Source organism: Trichechus manatus, unplaced genomic scaffold, assembly GCF_000243295.1.
Source record: "Trichechus manatus latirostris isolate Lorelei unplaced genomic scaffold, TriManLat1.0 scaffold00117, whole genome shotgun sequence".
In the NCBI taxonomy this organism is placed as follows: Eukaryota; Metazoa; Chordata; class Mammalia; order Sirenia; family Trichechidae; genus Trichechus; species Trichechus manatus.
Window position 1 is genome coordinate 4846561 of NW_004444053.1, and position 20509 is coordinate 4867069.

The window sequence follows — 20509 nt, forward strand, 5'->3', positions numbered from 1 at the left end:
ACTTTGGTGAGTGGCATCTGGGGTCTTAAAAGCTTGCAAGCATCCATCTAAGATGCATCAATTGGTCCCAACCACCTGGAGTAAAGGAGAATGAAGAGCACCAAAGACACAAGGAAAGTATTAGCCTAAGAGACAGAAAGGGCCACATAAACCAGAGACTTCATCAGCCTGAGACCAGAAGGACTAGATGGTGCCTGGCTACCACCAATGACCGTCCTGACAGGGAACACAATAGAGAGTCCCTGATGGAGCAGCAGAAAGATGGGGTGCAGAACTCAAATTCTAGTTTGAGGACCAGACGTAATGGTCTAACTGAGACTGGAGGTACCCCAGAAAGCATGGATCCTGGACTCTATCAGCCCAGAACTAAAACAATTTCCAAGGCCAACTCTTCAGACAGGGACTGGACTGGACTGTGGGACATAAAGTGATACTCGTGAAGAGTGTGCCTCTTAGTCAAGAGACCAAAGGGGCAGCTTCTGTCCAGTGGGGAGATGGGAAGGCAGAGAGGGTTAGGAGCTGGTTGAATGGTCATAGGGAGTTGAGGGTGGAAAGGAGGAGTGTGCTGTTGCAGAATGGGGTGAGCAGTTATGGTCACATAACAATGTATGTATAAAATTTTGTATGGGAGAGTAACTTGAAATGTAAACTTCATTTAACTACAACAACAACAAAAAGAATATTCTAGGCCTTGATAGATCCCAGAAATCATGATAACTAAATTGTCTCCATTCTCAAGATGCCACCACCTGACATTCTTACTGAGAGTGTCACAGAAGTGCCATCAAAGCAGGCTCCTAGTTCAGACACCACAAATGTGAAAAACAAGAAGTCAGATTCAGTTATGCCATGAAGCAGAGAGAATGAGTGTCAGCAGCTCCTTGGATGGAGAAATTTGGTTGAGATTATTTGATTCTTTTCTACAGAAACAGTTTTCTAAGGACACGAGAATTTTCATGTTTTCCCTGAAAACAAATTCGGCAAGCACTTTCTATGCCTGGGTGCTTTCAGTATACAGGGGAAACGTGCAGTCGCCATTTTGAGCTCTAAGGGCACTCCTGGTGAGGCAGCACTGAGAAGGGGTCTCGATTGGCAAGACAACAAGACTTAGAGGCCTCGCTCATCAGTCATTGAGAGACCTGGGCGAGGAGCCCCTCTGTTTCCTTTACACTTTGAATCCACACCCAAATCTAGAACACACCCTCAGTTTGTAATAAGAATAATATAGCTAAGGCGGGACAGCATGATTTGTGCTCCTAGTTTTGTTGCATGTTCGTGTTGAGTGTTTGTACTCAGAGAGTATTAGGAGACTTCACATATTGGAAAAAAGTGGCTGAGAACTATTCTCTGTAGAACGTGAGCAAGTGGCCAAGCCCTCCTTCCTTCCACCCTCACTCTCACTCCTTGTGTTTTTCTTTGGGCAGAGCCTGATTATTGGAAATATAAGTCCAGTTCACCAGAATAAGCATGTGACGTGGGCCCTGGAAGCTCCATGTTGTAAATCTCTGAGAGCCGCACAGGCTCTGCAGTGGCATGGGCCTCAGGGTGATGGTTTGATGGCCGTGTTAGCACAGCTGGGATTCCGCTCAGCTTCACACATCCATCACTCCTGACAGGGGTGGAATGGGAGGGGCAGGACAGGCTGCATGACTAGCTTCGAGGGAACTCAGGGAAGACCAAGGAGGGGTCTTAACAGGCGAAACTTGGGGCTGTGATTCTCCAACAGTTCCTAAGCAAGGCCCTAGAACACAATTTGGGGTGAAAGTGCTTCAGGGGTCTTTTAGTGTGGCTCGCGGTTCTTGGGACCTCACAGGGCGAATCCCAGGCTAATGTCAGCGTGGGCAGATGGTGTTGCAACACTAGCCTTGATCTAGGCTGAAGACCCTGAAACCCCCTTAGCAACAGCATGGAGCCTTGAGTGAATGCAGTTAGGAGTTACTGCTTCCAGAATGGTGCATGGTAAGACAGAAACCCTTCTAGTTTTGTTTGCAAATGGTTTTGCCTCTCTAACTCTGAATTTGGGTCTGTGTGTATATGTCGGGAGAGAAGGAACCAGGGAATAGGTGGTCTACTTGGATTATGAAACTAAATGAATGAACATATATTGTCTAAGAAAAATAAGCTACAGAGCAATATACAATTCTACCATCTCTGGAGAAGTTCAGAGAACATGGGTATGACTCAGGTTTTCCTTTAACCCTCTTTGACAAAACAGGCTGAAGGAGAATGCACAAGATGTCCCCCCAACAGATCAGGTTTGGTCTGAGATTTAGAGGCAAAAAGCAAGCCCCAGAACTTCTGGCAGTTCTTGACATATAAACTCGCAAGCACCAGTTCCCACATTTGCACATTGAAAGTGGCATTTGGCTGTGATATGGGTGTGAGGAAATGAAGCAATATCTTACCGTAGATATACAATAAAGAAGTGTCACCTGGGATGCCCAAGGTGATTTTGGCTCCTTATCCTCAGTTTCCTCTATTCCAGATGATCAGCTGAACTCAGAAGAGAAGAAGAAGAGAAAGCAGAGGAGGAACAGGACCACGTTCAACAGCAGCCAGCTGCAGGCTTTGGAGCGCGTCTTCGAGCGAACACACTACCCCGATGCTTTTGTGAGAGAAGACCTGGCCCGCAGGGTGAACCTCACCGAGGCCAGAGTACAGGTAATTCATGCTGTGGGAGGCTGGCACTGCATAGCCTCCTTCCCAGAGGCACATCTCTGAAGACTGCTTAAAAACCCAATTTTAGATTTCAGACTGGGGCTGGTACTCAAAAGTGTTACAAATGGGCAGCATGAAGACAGAAGCCAGTTTCTAGCTGTTTCTTTGGGCAGCCAAGTATTTTAAAGAATTGAATGGAATGCTTTTAGGTAGGATGGGATTTTCCTTGCTACACATCCCCCACCCCCGGTGTTTCCAGATTCATTATCCTGACATGGTCCCTCTGAGCATCTGAGTTTGCTGCCCTAGCTTTCAATTTGAGCTCTGAGGTCGCCAAAGAGATGAACTCTCTATCTCCCACCTCACTTTTCCCCAGCCTTTGTGGATGTGCAGACCTTCAAGACACTTATGACACAAGACGATGGACACCGGTGGGAGTGAGACATGAATACATTAAAGACCCTGCACTTAGGAACTGCATTAAGAGTAGATTCAAGAGGATGATTTCATTTATCCTCACAGCCTCTCTGTAAAGTGAAGAACGATAAGGGCAGGTAAAACAGGGTAAAGAGAGAATATCAATTGTTTCTAACATTACTATGGCACATCAACTGCAAGCCAGACATTTATAAAATGATGTTATTGTTAGCTGCCGCTGTGCCATCTTCATGATCATTGGCATGTTTGAGTCCATTGTTGTGGCTATTGTGTAGTGCCTTCCAACCTAGGAGACTCATCTCTCGTTATTATGTTGGACAATATTGTGCTGTGTTCCATAAGGTTTTCATTGGCTAATTTTCGGAAATAGATCACCAGACCTTTTTTCCTAGTCTGTCTTAGTCTGGGAGCTTCACTGAAACCCGTCCACCATGAGCGACCCTGTTGGTATTTGAAATACTACCGGCTTAGCTTCCAGCATCATAGCAACACGCAAGCCTGCACAGTACAACAAACTGACAGACAGGTGTTGGTAGAAAATGATTTAATCTGTAATTAGTAATAATAATAATATACTAACTAGTGATACTTGAGCCCTTATTTGCCAAGTAGTGTTGTAAGTTCTTTATATAAACTAATCTGTTTAATACAACAATTCAATGAGGTGGATACTATTCTTCATCTTGCAGTTGAGGAAACTGAGGTACAGAGAGGTTAAAGTATTTTGACGAAGTCACACAGCTAGGAAGTGGCTGAACTAGAATTTGAACAGATACGCAGACCCAGAGCTCATGCTTTTAACCACTACAATGAACTTTAAATAAATAAGCGTCTCTGGCTAAATGCTTTTCCAAGGAGTGCTTTGCAATCTCTGCTGAAAATCAGATTACAGGGGTTTTATTGTCTTCCATGCTGCCAGTGGTCAGCTGCTGTTTTGATGACAGGGGTGGGCCAAATCTGTCTTTCTCCTTAAAGAAATTATTGTTTGTATAGCTATGTTTAGTCTGAGTTTGAGGGAGTTCTTTCTGCAAATGATAACCCTCTTGGCTAACAGAGGCTTTAGCTAGACGGAAAGGCCTTGAGGGTTGGAATTATGTCTCCACCTTGAGGCACAGGAAAGTGGGACAGATAGTTATTGGGTTGAGGGAGAGGGTCCTAGAGGTTCCTGCAGCCTGAAGAGAAATTATCAAGTGTTTTCTGCATGAGGAGGCAGAGACCTCACGTAAAAGCACTCCCCAAGAGACAAAAGGAAAATGTCAGTAACAAAAGGGGAAGTTATCTGGGCCCTGCGGGGCCACCAGAGGTTAGGTTAAAAGAAAGGATGGGTGAAGGTGCACACATTACTGGTCCACAGTCCCTCAGTGCTCAGGTGAGCATAAGCCAGAGGAACAAAACTCAGTTTGGCTCTTCCTATCCCGCCATCCAAAGCAGAACTGTGAGGTTAGTTTTCCTACGTTCTCTTCTCCCATGGTACTTACCAGAGCTCTCTAATTCTACTCTTAAATCCCTTCCTCTGTCTTTCAAACCCCATGTCTTTTTCACCCTGAGCTTGGCCTGCTGGGGTGTAATGAATAATTTTAGAGCAATGGCTCAATGTACCCAGAAGTACCCTTTGGCCGTGGAGATTTGCATTTTTAAGAAGGAAACCTGGAGAGGGTAATGCTGGGCTTGTTAATGCTGGAAATTAAAAAAAGAAATGTGAGACAGCAATTTCTGGTTGGGGGACTATTTTGCCCCCATCACAGCAATAGGCAAATGCACTTCTTAAATGTTAGAATGATTTTACTTTCCTCTGATCCTACCCGACTCTATTTTAACCGCTTTCAGAGCTGTGACTTTTTCCTAAATGAGTGAGACAGAAATTTATTCCACCCCTCCCACCCCATGAAGTCTTACTCTTTCCCAGTCTAAACCAATCCCTTCTTACTCTGGGCTTCTTTGCTTATACATTTATGGCATTTATCATAACATGACATATATTATCTTGAGTTGTGTGTGAGTCACCTTCCCCCACTAGAGAGTGAGTTCCTCTTAGATGGAGGCTGTGGCTTATTCATCTTTGTATGTCCCGTAACATCTAGAAGAATCTTGCAAAATTCATTTCTTTCTCCTTCCCTCATTTCCTTCTCCTTTTTTTTCCCTCAGACATTTATTAAGCACCTGTCATATACTTGGAACAGTTTCGGTGTTCGGGACAAATAGGCAAGTTCCTCCCCTCAAGGATGTTATGGATTGGGAGCCGAGAATACAGATGTACAAACCATAGTTGGATAATGTATTAACATAATTCCTACACTAAAGGAATGGGCAAGAATTAGTGATAGCCCAGAGGAAGGAATGATTGAATCTGTCTGGAGAAAGAGGGAGAGAATAAACATTTACTAAGCACTCTTTGGAGCCCTGGTAATGCAGTGGTTAAGAGCTCAGGTTGCTAACCAAACGGTTGGCAGCTCGAATCCACCAGCTGCTCCTTGGAAACCCTATGCGGCAGTTCTGCTCTGTCCTATAGCGTCGCTATGAGTCGGAACCAACTCGACCGCACCTAACAAAAACAAGCACTCTTTATGTGCCAACTCTCATAGCAACCTTGTGAGTAAGTGTTATTATCTCCATTTTATTGATTGGGAGGCAAAGGATCAGATAAATTACATAACTTATCCAAGGACAAATCTTTAAAGTAGTGGAACCAGTATTATTATCCAACTCCATTAGACAGACTTTAAAGTTCACGTTATTTCCACTGAAACAGTTCACAGAGGAGGTAATATCAAAGTTGAATCTTGAAAACCATATGGGTGTTGACAGCTGGACAAAGAGAGAAAGAATATTACAGACAGAGGCAGCACCGGCTATGAGTATATGAAGGTGAACTAGCCTAACACATAATAGCATAGTCTGCAGTTGTTGTGAGCTCAGAGTGTGAGTTGGAATGATACTGGGCCAGTACATGAAGTCTGAGTGATGCAGGGTGTGGCTGGATTGGTGAACAAAGAGCTAGTTCCTGAAGAGCCTTTTGTTCCATAGTAAGAAGTTTTGATTCTATTCTGTGAGTGATAGGGAGCCATGGATGGTATAAAGCAGGGCACTAATGTGACTATACTTGCATTTAAAATGATAACTCTAATAGCAATGTCCACCACCTGTCTGTCAGTTTGTCGTACTGCAATGGCTTGCATGTTTCTAGGATGCTGGGAGCTATGCTACCAGCATTTCAAATACCGGCAAGATATCGCATGGTGGACAGGTTTCAGTGGAGCTTCCAGACTAAGACAGAGTAGGGAGAAAGGACTGGCGATCTACTTCTGAAAATTAGCCAACAAAAACCCTATGGATCACAACAGAATATTGTCCAATATAGTTCTGGAAGATGAGCCCCTAGGTTGGAAGGCACTCAAAATACATAGTGGCCACAACAATGGACTCAAACATACCAGTGATCATGAAGATGGTGCAGGACCAGCTAAATTTGGTTCTGTTCTACTTAAAGTCACCATGAGTTGAAGCCCACTCATGGCAACTAACAACAACAACAACAACAACAATAGCAATGTAAAGGGCACATTAGAAGCATAAGAGCCAGGAGGCTGGGAAGCCAAGGAAGAGATGTCCAGATTCCACCTTTACAGATTTCCACCCAGGGCCTTTGTGCTTCACAACTCCACGAAGCACTGGTGACATAATATTGTATGAGATGCTTGTCCCTAAGCTGTGCAGCTGCCCCATTCCATACTACAGGATTTCCTCTTCCCATACCTTGTCATGTGTTTCTATAATTGCACCTGTAATACTTGTGTTGCAGTTTTGCAAATTTACATGCTTGCCTTCCTTTAATAGATTATGAGGCGTTTAAGGGCAGAGACTACAAATATCACCAAAAATTCCAAGACTCAGAGGTTAAGCCAGTTAACATCTTACTGTATAATGTTTGGAATTTTTTATGCATACATTGTCATGAATGTTTTAAAAGGATCTTTATACACCTTGTCAAATTACTGCCCAGCAAGGAGTATGCCAATACATGCTCCTACTTTCTGTATATCAGCACCTTGATTATTAGAATTTTTAAAAAGTTAACTATGTTGGGAAAGAATATCTCATTATTTTATTTAGAATTTACATTACTCTAATGTTCATGATTATCATTTTGCATGTTGATTTTTTTATTTCTATTTCTTCTCTGGTGAATTGATTTTTACAAAATGACAATCACCCAAATATCCATCACATAGAATTAACTGCTGTTTTTGTTTTGGTATAATTGCTCTCAATCTTGTTTATTTTTATAAGTTGTCGAAGTTACACAAATAGTTTATGACAAAATTGTCTCTTTTTAATAAAAAAGAATATTGTACATCAAGCTAAAAATGAGAAAGAGAGAGCGAGCAAGCAGAGAATCAGTCTTTCTCTACTCTTTACTCACAGCATTGAGCACAGGGACTGGAACACAGCAGGCGCTCCATAAATATTTCTTAAATGAGTAAACGAATGAAAAAATTCCACTGTAGTCTGAAATGATTACATGATCATGAGCTGGACATTCTTGAGTTAACAATCTCAATCATTTATTTGAGTGATCTTGAACAGATTATTTAATCTCATGGAACCTCTGTTTGCTCAACTCTAAAAATATAAATAAAAAAACCTAGTACGTGGAATTGTCATGATGTATGTAATATGTAAAGTGCCCCTATCAGCTCTTAGCTGTAGTAGCACTTAATAAACGGTAGGTTTACTTTTAGCTATAGCAAATGCCATCAGTGTTGCTCATACAAACCCTACAATTAAAGGTACTCCAGCCAACTTCCAACCTTTAGTATCTGCATTTCCGTGCTAGAAGGTTCTTTCTAGAACTGCAGGAGACTGTGCTGCCTGCGTTCAGCATGCAGGAAGTGCTGGAATGTCAATAGCAATGACTGACTGATGGGAGCTGGTGTACAAATACCCAGCACCCTCAAACCTCAGGTGGGCTAACTCCGAAGTATGTGTCCTACATGAGTCTTCAGAGTCCCTGTGGGAGTGAACTCTAGTCAGCCACAGAGACAGCTGGTTTAATTTGAAAAAAAAAAAAAACAGTTGCCATCAAGTCTACTCCGACCCTTGGTGACCCCATGTGTGTCAGAGGAACTGTGCTCCACAGGGTTTTCAATGGCTGATTTTTCAGAAGTAGATCACCAGACCTGTCTTCTGAAGTGCCTCTGGGTGGACTCGAACCTCCAACTTTTAGTTAGCAGCTGAGCTCATTAACTGTTGCACCACACAGGGACTCCTCATAGTGCACCCTTTAGTGGCCGCATTTTCTTCTCTATGGTACTTCTCCTCTCCCCTACTGATGTTCCTGGCACTTCCCAAATAAACCATTTGCTTCTTAAATCCTTGTCTCAGGTTCTACTTTTGGGGGAATTTGGAATTTTCTTTAAATATCTAATAACTATTATGAAAAAGGAGCAGATGAAATTTTCACATTTTGGAGAATTTTGGAAAAAAAAAACTTTTAGAAATGGTATTGTTAGCTGTGGCCGAAGTCTAATGAGATTTTTCTTGATTATTGATTACAGCAGGGTCCATAACCCATATTTGATATCACTTGGATCAGTCATGGATCCCATCTCTGGAGGCTTGATTACTGGAAGTACCTCATTGTCCTGTTACAATAGTCTTAACCCTTAATAGCTCAATAACATGGCCCACTGGGACAGGATTATGGCATATTTCTGCTGTTCTTGGGAAAATTCCAGACCCATTAGATATCATCCGTGGGGAGGCCTTATATAGTAAAATGAACCAGAACTTCACTCGTGTAACCGCTTCTTCTTTTCTTTTTTCTCTCCCTCCACCTGCACTTCTCTCCTCCCTACAATCTTCCAGGTGTGGTTTCAGAACCGAAGAGCTAAATTCCGCAGGAATGAGAGAGCCATGCTGGCCAATAAAAACGCTTCTCTCCTTAAATCCTACTCAGGGGAGGTGACTGCCGTGGAGCAGCCCATCGTCCCTCGTCCTGCTCCGAGACCCACCGATTACCTCTCCTGGGGGACGGCCTCTCCGTACAGGTGAATGACCGGCCCGCTCTCTCCCTTGCTCCACTTCCCGCGCTTCTCAGCGTGGGGCGTGTTCAAAGCTGCCTGTGCAGCTGGCTGACGTTTCTTACTGGGTTAACCTCTTCAGAAACATTCAACTTGCTGACATCCCCAGATTTTCACAAGGGATTACTAGTTGCCCCAGGAGCAGGGTTTGGGGCAGAAGAGAGAGGGGCAGGCCCTCAGCAGTCTCCTCTTGGACTCAGGAACTCTTGCAAAGGTTTCAAAGATGGGAAAGAATCTAAAAGTAAAGATCATTAAGCTGTGCCCAATGTCCCACTTGCAACCATTCTGGAACAAAATTTTACTCCATATCCAAACTTAAGACAGAATTGTTTTTTTATATACTCAAGTAGGAACTTAACTTGTGAGGCTCTAAGTGTGGGACTGAAGGGAAATGTCACAGTAAACTTGATTTCTAACAGAGGGAAGAAAGGACAAAAGGAGGAAGAAAGGGAGGGAGAGGGAGAGGAGGAAGAAAGAAAGAAGGAAAGGAGGAAGGAAAGGAAAAGAAAGGATGAGAGAAAGAATGAACAAACGAAAGTAAGAAAGAAAGAAAACCCAAGTTCATTCTGATCACTTTCCTGGCCACAGTTCTTTGTTAGTAGGTAGGGATGTCTTATGATCCAAAATGCCTTCCTATTCTATTGCTAATTCTTATCTACGTGCCTAAAGGTTTCTTTAGGGGTCAGTTTGTATGTGTGGTTTTTTTTTAAAAAAACATAAAAAGAATGTAAAACTTTTATATTACAAAGGTGAAAATTTTCAAAGAAGAAAATAACAGAAAATACTATTTCAATCTCATGGAGAGGCTTTCGACCTCCATTTATTATGCTGTTCAAATGATATAGGGAAAATATAGAAGGCAAGCTGAGACACAAGTGCCTAACACATTGTGATTAGCCTAGAGTGCCTTTCACTGAATCTAAACCTGAGTACTCTGAGAAACCAGATCAAGGCTGAAGATCCAATCTGGCCAATTTTGGTGGAGGAAGAAGTATTCACAAATTCATTTATTATGCTTTTGTTTACCTTTTTATTATTACAGTTAATTTTTGGTTTAAGGAGAGCTTTAGACTAATTATAGACTATCTCAAGCTGAAGCTGAGCTCCTGATTTGAAATGCCACGTTTGTGAAATGCAATTGCCTTTCAAAGGCTGATGACCCTAATCAAAGGGAAAGTCCTTGCCTAAATGTGCTTTCTGTTCCAAATTAGTTCCTTGAAAGAAACATCATAAATGCATTTGGAAATTTCTTTTGTATCTTCCCATGTGAAATTAGCCAGAATTACTTTGGTCTTAGTACGTAGAGACCTCATGCCTGGGGAAGTCTTAATCTGGCCCTCATTGCTCTCAGACATGGTGTGCCTTGTTGATTCTGAGAGATTACTCACACCTGTGTGTCCTGGTTAAAATTTAGACTCCTCTCCCATAGGAATGTTTACTATATGTTTACTCTAAAAACATTGTGAAGTGCATTCTGAAATCACATATTCTTTAACATTGGAAGGCTGATTTTTTTCTCTTATAAATATTGGCAGTTGATGACAGACCCACTAAATGGCTTGGGAAATGGGTGTGGTTCAAAGCCTGATGTTTCGAGGTCTCTGGTTTGAATTTGGTTACAACCAGGAAGTATTGCTCCTTTTCCTGCCTGAGTCCTAGTTAGGAACTTTTGCAGCAGCTGTAAACAGTCCAGATGGCTGTCATGTAGTCCTTGCCAGTGAGATGCTGAGGGCAGAATACTGTATGAACGAGGGATTGAAATTCTCCTGAATTATAATTGGATTGGATTACTGGGCTCAGCAGAAGTTCAAGCCCTGGTGTCTGCATCATATGTATTCTGTATATGAGCATCTAACTGGAACTATTAACATGGCCATGTGCCTTTTGGGGAAATATTCTATTTTAACTGAAAAGATTATATAGAAATACTAGATAACTTAAAAAAATCACCCAGAATTCCACTATCCCGACATAACTAGTTTGTTCATTTTTGCCATTAGAGTTCAATATTTTCTATAGGTGTAGTCTTAGTGTACATATTATTTTGTATTTTTCTCTTTTTACATAAAATCATATAGCCTAGTACTTATTTCATGGTATACTTTTATATCGTTTCTTGTTTAGATACAGCTTGTAAAAATTAATTAAAACAATATCATGGAATCTTATTGTTCCTATTCTGTGTGAAGAATAAACTAATCTCCAGAAATAAATTGAGAAGTGATGGATTAAAGCAGTAATTTAATCTGTAATAATGCTTTTGACCCAATGTTGACCTAAGTGTTTATATTTTGGTTAATTACTAAAAGCAGTAAACAGCTGTTCTGTTACTTAGAGATTTTTCTGTGATGTTTAGAACCAAAATATATTATCATTTCATTCATGTTTTGAAGCTTGGAAGGAAATATCACTATTGTTAAGGAGATATAAAAGGAGAATAAGTGACAAGAAGCAAAGGAAATGTTAGACCTTTTGTGCTCTAGAAAAGTAACTCGCTATTCTTGTTGGTGCCGTTATGTCAAATTAGTTATCTCACATGTGACATTCATTAAAAGGCTTTTCTCTTGGTAATCCTTGGAACACTGCTGTGTGGTAGCTCTGTCCTTGCTCTAGTTCCAAAGAAGAGGAAATGGAACACTTGCCCAAGTTTAAGTTTTCAGCCTACAGAATTAGAATCAGTACTTGTGGTGCCTGTTTCTGTCCAACATATTAGGCCACATGACCATAAACTTTACATTACATTAAAAGTGGTAAAACGTATAAAACTGGAAAAATATCGGAACATCACCTTTGGTTTCAGGGTCTGTTCTCCGATCAAGGAAGCATGCCTTCAGCTGAGGTCCACATTCTGGGGTGTGTGGGCATCATCACATTGGGGTGACCCATGTGGCTGGGTCTTGCAACCCAGGGACACTGAGCAGGCAGCTCTGCAAGAGAGGACAGTTTGACTTCCACAGCTCTCCCCTTGAAGAAGAAAGGAGCAAACCAAGGCTCAAAAGCGATTGTTTGCATATTGTCAGAATCAAGGGCTGGGAAATAGCCAACACATTTTTTTTTTTCTGGGTGTCATTTATATCCTGAGTGACTGTATAATTTATCATCCAAACTGGGGCGCTTTGACAGTGAAAGGGGAATGCTATTAATAATTGCTCTAGGACAACAGGCATAAGCTGAGATTGTCCCTGGCAAACTGGAACATATGGTTCTCTATTTATAGTACGGCATGACCTGGTTCATTACCCTGAGCACTTTTGAGCAGGTCAGGCAGGCAACTGAGTCACCAGAGAGAGCAAAGAATTAACACTACTGTCCTGGCAGGTGTCTTCTGTATCTACCCACAGTCAGTTGAAGGAAGCTTGTTTTTGGCACAGACCCCACTGCTTAGCTCAGAACTATTTTCCTTAGGCAAATTGTGGGGATAAAAGCACAGACAAGCACCAGAGTTATAAGACTCACTAATCTTGCAGTGCTTTGCCTCTTGGGTAGCAGTGATTAACCTAGTCCTGGACTTTTGACTGTTATTTGAGATGAAGTGGCCAAAAAACCTTTCCCCAGAGAGATTCTTTCCTGTAAGAGGTAGACAGAGAATGGCCGGGCTTTGCAGTGTTGGTTTGGAGTGCTATTTCCAGAGGGTGGGCTGGGCTTAACAAAATAAAACAAAAAAAACTAATGACAAGTAAAAGAGCGGCATCTCTCCTTGTCCACTGCTTCCCTCCCCCATCCTCCTCCTCCTCCTCTTCCCCTCATTTGATCGTGGTCACAGTGCTGCCTGACATCTGCTGAACGCATTTGGCTCATTTCTCCCTTTCACACTTTCAAAAATAGATCCTCGTCCCTCCCAAGATGTTGTTTACACGAGGGGCTTCATAACGGATTCTAACGGAAGACACTGAAAAGGTAACTTGTCAGAGGGGGAAGAGGGCGGTTGCTGGGGGTAGGGTTTAAGTGGGAAGTAAGTATGTTCAAGAAAGTGGGGTTTGCAGTCCTAGAAATGTAAGCAGTGAGATCCTGGAGTAGGGAGTACAATTGGAAATTGGAGCTACAGGAAAAGGTGTCCATATAAGTAAGGGTAGTCCAGAACAGTGTTCCTCAATGATGACTGTGCATAGGAATCACCTGGGATCTTGTCACAGCGCAGACTCTGATTCAGTGGGTCTGCAGCAGGGCCTGAGATTTTGCATCTCAAATCCCTCCCAGGTGATGGCGATGCTGTTGACACCTGGTACATACTTTGAGTAGTGAGGCTTCAGATGACTGTAGAGAGTGGGACAGGGGTTAGAAGAACTATGTTCTTGTCCTGGCTCCTGTTGTACCCCAGGCCAGTTGATTCATTGATCTCTTATGTAGTCTTTGCATCTAAAATTGAGCTACCGATGGTTTCCCTATTATATATACCACAGGGTGTTTGGGACCTATAGGTAAGCGTTAAAAAAAAAAAAAAAAAAAGCCCTTGAAACAATAAAAAGATGCAAATCACTTTATATAGTAAAACATTCTATTAAGAAAAGTTAAAAATAGCAGAAGGAACACAATATGCAGTGGAAATTGAAGACTTACTAATGAAATGAAGTGTGTTCAGTTTAAAAAGCAAATATATATTTAAAAAGTCAACTTCTGAATTTTAAAAACAGAAGTTAGAAATGATTATTTAAGTCATAAAAAATCACTTCCAAAAGGGTATATGGTATCTCCCTGGGAAAACTGTCATTGAATGTTATTAGATGAAGCAAATAGACCTCCACTGTTCTCGCCTTGACCAAAGGACAAACCAAGAGATGACCTCCTATTCCCATACATCACAGACTGAGTCGTGAAATGCAAAGAATAGCAAGCTCTATAGCCTTTAGAAAACTCTGAGCTGGTAAAACCCTCGGATCTCAGGAAAACTGCCAGACTTCTTGGGCTGACAGATTTGTCTTTGGGGTCAAATTTTAAATAGCACACCATCATTTGTCCAAAAGGGCCAAAAAGAAAACAAAATTGAAGTTGAAAACTAAGTCTGGTATTCTTCTTCACGATATCCCCAATTGTCTCATGATTTGTAGGACTTTTATACTCTGAGTGATTAGAAAGAAGAGGGGCAGATGTCCATACATTTCCTGGCCTTAAAATCATACCATGTATAATATATCCCATACTTCCTTGGTGTTTGGAAATCATTTTAATACGTTCTTCCTCATGACAGACAACTTTTCGGGGTAGGTTGAAATGATCAGCAATGATTTGTCCCCAGAGAAAACAGTTAGAATTCTAACCCCACTAGTGGTTAGCATTGTCATGTCTCTTGGCTGAGCTACATCTGCTAGGAATCTCCAAATATGGAGATGGAAAAATTTCAAGCTTGCTTAAATGTGTCATCTCAGTGCAAGTCCCAGTACAGACTTGCCGAATCAACAGATGTGATACAAGCACTTCTTTCTCATCTCTAATTCCTCAATGCACTTCATTTGGCTATATAGATTCTTGGTAACAGACACAACTTTATGTTCTTAAAAACTAACTAGAAAACGTGCGTTCGCTAAAACCGGTAAACCCACTCTCAGGACTTGGATGTGTCAGTGTCTGTGTACTGCTGAGAGGAACAGATGGCTCTCACTCAGAGCAATTAGCAATTAAAATTAAAATTGAAATAAGTACTGTACTGAAAAGTACAAGATGTTATAGGAGAACCTACCTTATCTAGAGGGTTAAGATCATCTAGTAGACATGATGAATGAGTGGAGCAAGCAAAGGTGGGATCTCAGGGTGCTGGTAGGCCGGCTCTCGGTGGTTATCATGTGCTTCATCTATACAAATCACTTAGCTTAAATCTTACCTTCTTATCCCAGGGAGTTTAATCCTGTACAGGAAGGAGTGTGCAGTTTACATGGTTTGAATGGTCCTATAAAATGGGTTAAATAGCTACTTGCCCTCACCACTTTCTGTCTTGTAAGAGAACATTTGAGGCTTCTCTCTCTTTTCCAAAAACAGAGCTTTAGAAGTTTCGATGACATACAGAACAGGTGGTCAGGAACAGTCTGTCAGATTGACAGCTGCTCAAGGCCGTTTTGCATCTGTTGTCCCTTTAGGGAGAAGGTCCTCTCCACGTTACTTCTAATGCCATTTTTAAAGCATGACTAAGCTACTTTTAGACGACCCACTCATTAATTCTGTCCTTTATGACCTCTAACAAGTCTTGTTTGTCATTGCCCAAATTGAGAATCTAGACTCATGTCAAAGCTTTGAAGAGAAAAGGGACTTTTGTAATTCTTTAGTATGTGCGCAACATATCACTGGAGTCCCTGCTTGTGGTGTCATAGGTTCTAAACATTTGTTAAGCGGCTATGAATGAAAACTTCCTAATTTTTTTTTAACTCTACTTTTATGGCTATGAAAAGCTGGAACAAGTTACATCAATTTTTGAAAGTTTATAACTTTTCTAAACATTTACCAAGTAAAAATGTTATCACTGATTGAGCTCCTAGGGAATTGCAAAACTCATTTGTTAATATCAATTGCTTTGTTATCCTCACACCCACTAGCTTGAGTGCTACACATAGGGCATTGTCACAGCCTCACTAATACACTGGTGTCCTTATAACAGCAGTAATCAGACAAGGCTGCTGCTCTCCACTCTGGGAACGTCAGACTGCCATAAAGTGGAAGTGTTCTGGAGACAGTCCAATCTCCTACTCAAAATATAATTCTAATTTTCATTAATCTGGTTTTGAGATAGAAAGTGAATCAACATTCATCCCATTTGGATATTACTACCTGGCCTGCATGATGAAGAGAACCTCAGTATTTCCAAGAAATAAGTTACCATGCTAAGTTCTCAGACATATATCAGATGATTAAGTTAGTAGGCTATGAAGTAATTACAACAAAAATGTTTATGTAATAGGTAACATTGAAATCGCTGCTATAGCAGACATTTTGAGAAGACAGTAATGGCATCTTCAGTACACTAAAATGATCCTCCAAGGTTCTGATTCCCTTTGTCTGCTAAGGAAATGGACCAAAGCCTTAACTGTTAAAGAAGGGATTTAGAATCCATGCGTGAGTGTGGGGTGGGGGGCGGGGAACAAAACTTTGGCCAGAATCTCAAAGGATAGAAAAAGTATCCCTCAGAAAACCAGTCCAAGTACTTAAAAGCACAATACTTCATGACAATCTATATTTATCATAAGAGAATTTCATTTTAGGCTTTCGCATGAAGTTTTCAGAACCATTCGATTTTATTCTCAGTACTTCGCAAATAATACATATAACTTGCGTTTCCAGCTTCTTTTCTATTTATTTAAAATGGTACTAATCAATGTACTATCTTTGGGGCTTAATTCTCTCACAGAAATCTAGTTAAGAAAGGTTGATTTAATTGATGTCATAATAACCCATGGCTAGGTACATTTCCCAAATGCAGTCATCTCTTTTCTTAGCTACCTAGATCTTTGGGTCCTTGGCATATCCTAGAAACTTCTTGAGCATAGGTTTTATGAATTTGTGTACATTCCTGGTAAGGTCTCAAATGGAAGCATGTAATTCATATAGGAATTAAACGATATGTTTATAGGTTTTGAAAATAAATGACATTTCTTGGTACATTGTTAAAAAACTTGGCCCATCTTAATCTGTTACTTTAGTCATTTATCTTACTCCTAATTAAAACCTACCTTAACTGGGAACTCTTCTGCTTCTGTCCTTTGGTAGAGAGTGGTAGACGTAATAGTCTATTCTATAAGTGTAACCTGTATTAATATTTGTACATTTTTATTATGAAAATGCATTTTTTGATAGATACAAGAATATGCAATCGTCAGCCGTTGCTTTTGTCATTTCCCTCCTGATTTTGCTCTTTCTATTAAGATAGCAAATTTAATTATAAGCACTAGTTCCTAAGCACATTGATAATTTTTTTTAGAAATCATTACTCACAGTCGAATGGAAGAGATTGATGACATTGAGCAGGAGTCAGTTTAATCATAGTATATCTAGATGTTTTTCATTTATTTATTCATTAGACAACTTATTGGACACCAAGTATGTGCCAGGTATGGTGTTAACTTTACCTGAGGCTATAATGGAGAACAAGGCAGATGAGGTCTCTGATTTACAGAGCTTATAGTTGAGAAAAGGTATAGATATTAAATAAATTATTAGTAATTAAAATTGAAATAAGTGCTGGAATGAAAAGTACAAGATGTTATAGGAGAACCTACCTTATCTAGAGGGTTAAGATCATCTAGTAGACATGATGAATGAGTGGAGCAAGCAAAGATGAAATAGAAGAAACTAGGATTCTTTTTGTAACCCTTCTAAGTCTTCTTCCTTTAACTCTCTCTCTCTCACACACACACACACACACACACACACACACACACTTGCATTCATACACACATATCAGTATTGTAGGGATTTTGAATTAAGGATGTGATTTTCTGGAAAGACCTAGTGATATGGGACTAATTATATTTCTTTAATTTTCTTGTGTTAATTGCTAGTAACTGAGCAGAAATGGACAATTGTGAGTCTTGACCATGAGTCTTGACTGTGAAGTCTTGACTATGTGGTGTTCCAAATAAGTATTAATGATATATTCTCTACATTTGTAGAGTAGCTTTAATTTTCTCTTTTCCTGGTCTTGTCACTTGATCCTCAGAACCACAAACTCCTGTGTGGCTGACAAAATTCCACTGGAATGCAGGCAACAGAAAAGCACATGCTATTCCATTTATAAATCTACCTCATTCCAACCCTGCAATTGAAAGGGATTTTGCTAAGCTTAAGAAACAATTAGAAACATTTTCATTTTATTAAAATGAATCCCTTTTTAACTGTTTAGTATAAAGTAATGAATAATTTGGATCCAAGTCTAAAAAAAAATTATTTTTTATTTAAAAGAAATGCTTGGATGCAATTAACAGAAAAACACCAATTACAAATTTCTGCCCAGCAGTGTTTCTAGGTCTTAATTACAATCTCTGACAATGAAAAACAACTTCATGTTTTTCTAAGCAATAAAGACGGTGAGAAGCTATTACTTCTGAGGCCAGGAATCCTGAAACTGGAGCTTTTGATAGTTTATCTAGGATATTTAAAATAACTGACTCAAAAGGCAGTGTGAGATACAAGTACTTTTGAAGAGAGGTTATAGAATCAGGGCCATAGGGATGGGAATATCTTGATTCAGTATTACTCGGCACTATCCACCGAACGGATTAAGAACTGCAGAGAAGTTATCTTGGGTTGTTTAACTGATTCTCCAAGCATGCTATTTAATATGGTATTTGATTATCTCAAATGTGTTAGAATTAAGGCTAGCTACCTAGAAATGATTAGTAAGAGTGAGGAAGGCAAAATTCTCTTCAGTTTATTTTCAGATGCATACTTCTCTTCTTCATTGCTCCCACAGGCTGGCGATATAGGCAGGAAGAGAGATTAAACTTAATTGGTCAGCTGATGAAACACCTGCTCTTCAACATAAGCAACTTTCTTCTGTCACCCCAGAAATAAATCATTACTCACTGTGTCCAGCACAGCAGATACCTTTCCCTCTTCTTGTTCCATCCCCCGTCATTTTTCCTTGCCTTTTGCAACGCTGCTACACTTCTCCAAGTGCCTTAGGCTAATGGAACGCTGGGTGAAAAGGGAACAAAGAGAAAGAAACATCTAGTCCCATCTGCCTGCCCCCACCTGCCCCCATCCTGACAGTACCTCCATCGTGGGCCACAGACTTCAGACTTTGTGAAACTAATGCCTGTTATTCTCCCTGCTCTCTCCTTTGTCCCTACAGCGCCATGGCTACTTATTCTGCCACATGTGCCAACAATAGCCCTGCACAGGGCATCAACATGGCCAACAGCATTGCCAACCTGAGACTGAAGGCCAAGGAATATAGTTTACAGAGGAACCAGGTGCCAACAGTCAACTGAGGAAAAAAAACAAAAAGCAAAAAAAAAACAAAAAACAGGCCTAAGAAGAAATCAAAAACCATAAGACACCTATCCTGCTCTGTCATTTCTTCATCTGCTGGGAAAAAATAAAAACAAACAAAAAACAGAACTAAAATATTGGGACCATGGCAGAGAAAAACAGGAGAGGAGCAAAATGAAAATTAGTTAACAAATGTTCCTCCTTCCTCTGGGATACCACCACCACTTGTTTCTGTGTGTGTTTATTTTGTTTTCCTTCCATTCATGCTTTGCTTAATATACTCCGAGCTTCTTCAGTTAGGTCCAGCCCACCCACCTCTTTGGTTGTATGAGATTAAAAAAAAATCTACAGCAACCAAAAAAACTATATATATATACTCACAATAAGTGTCTATAGTCTCCTCGTTGACCTGTTTGAACCTCAGTGGCTTCCCCTGTCTTTCTTCACAATTCTCTTCATATAAGCTCTAGGAGCTGTTGAAAAGCCAAAGTCTTTCTGAAAAATTTGTGTCAGACATGATTCCCTTTCTCATTGCTTCCATCTCTGTTGGTCATGGTAAGGTTTTTGAATCAGCTGCTGGGAAAAAAAAAATTTGTGTACAACATCTGGTCACTGGCCTGTCTGATCCAATGTGATTTGCTGTGTCTGGCCAATTCTAAACTCCAAGCTATAGATCTAGGCTCTTGATATAAGCTCTAGATTTAAGCTCTAGGCTGTAGATCAGAATATCGCCATTACCACCATCCCTCACCCCCATCCAATCAGCCATCGTAAGTTTAAAAATATTTGTTGCTTTTGAATGATTTGCTGTCACAGGCTATTTGATAGAATAAATACTTTTCCTTTGAGACAGGAAGATAAATTTCTCTAGGGAAACAAAGACTGAGTGGAAAAAGGCATTGCCTACATCTCTTCGGTGCCTTGGATAAAGACTAGTCACATGCACACATATATATACTGTATATATTTATATATTTTATATATATATAAAATATTCATGCAAGCTTGAGTTTACAGTTTCTCGAACACTACAGAAAGCAAATTTCACACTATCACTGCTTTTCTTATTTCCACAGTGATGAGACTTATTAATTTGTAATCTTGCTTCTTTTCTTTCTCTACACAAAATTCTCATTAAGGCCATAAGCAATTGATAGGTCAGCTCTTTGAGAACAGGTCTCATCTTCACATTATGGCTTTAGATGAGTTAGAAACTGTTTGAGGCTGTAAAAACAACGTGCTTTCCTTTGGAGCCCAAGCTCCAATGGAATGATGATACGTGCTGATCTACCATGGGAATTGCACTTAGAGAGGAGGAAAAGCCATTTAGCCATTTGCCTTTTCTCCACTCAACAGGAAATTGAAAGACACATGTTTAAGAGGAATACTTAAAGGTTTGTCTAAATTCCAAATATTTAAAA

General features: G+C 40.4%; 1 protein-coding gene across 2 annotated transcripts in view; it reads left to right on the forward strand.

Annotated features, from left to right (window-relative positions):
• The window catches only part of PRRX1 (paired related homeobox 1), a 77994-nt gene extending 57974 nt beyond the window's left edge, over positions 1-20020 (forward strand). The window contains exons 2-5 of one of the 2 annotated variants that reach the window (XM_004384102.2): positions 2486-2661; positions 8962-9143; positions 13002-13073; positions 18949-19097. In XM_004384102.2, coding sequence (XP_004384159.1) covers positions 2486-2661; positions 8962-9143; positions 13002-13056 — 413 coding nt within the window. In that variant the 3' untranslated portion in view covers positions 13057-13073; positions 18949-19097. Of the gene's footprint in view, positions 1-2485; positions 2662-8961; positions 9144-13001; positions 13074-18948 lie in introns of both variants that reach the window. The other variant, XM_004384101.2, reaches the window with a different exon arrangement.
• The last annotated feature ends 489 nt before the right edge of the window (positions 20021-20509 follow it).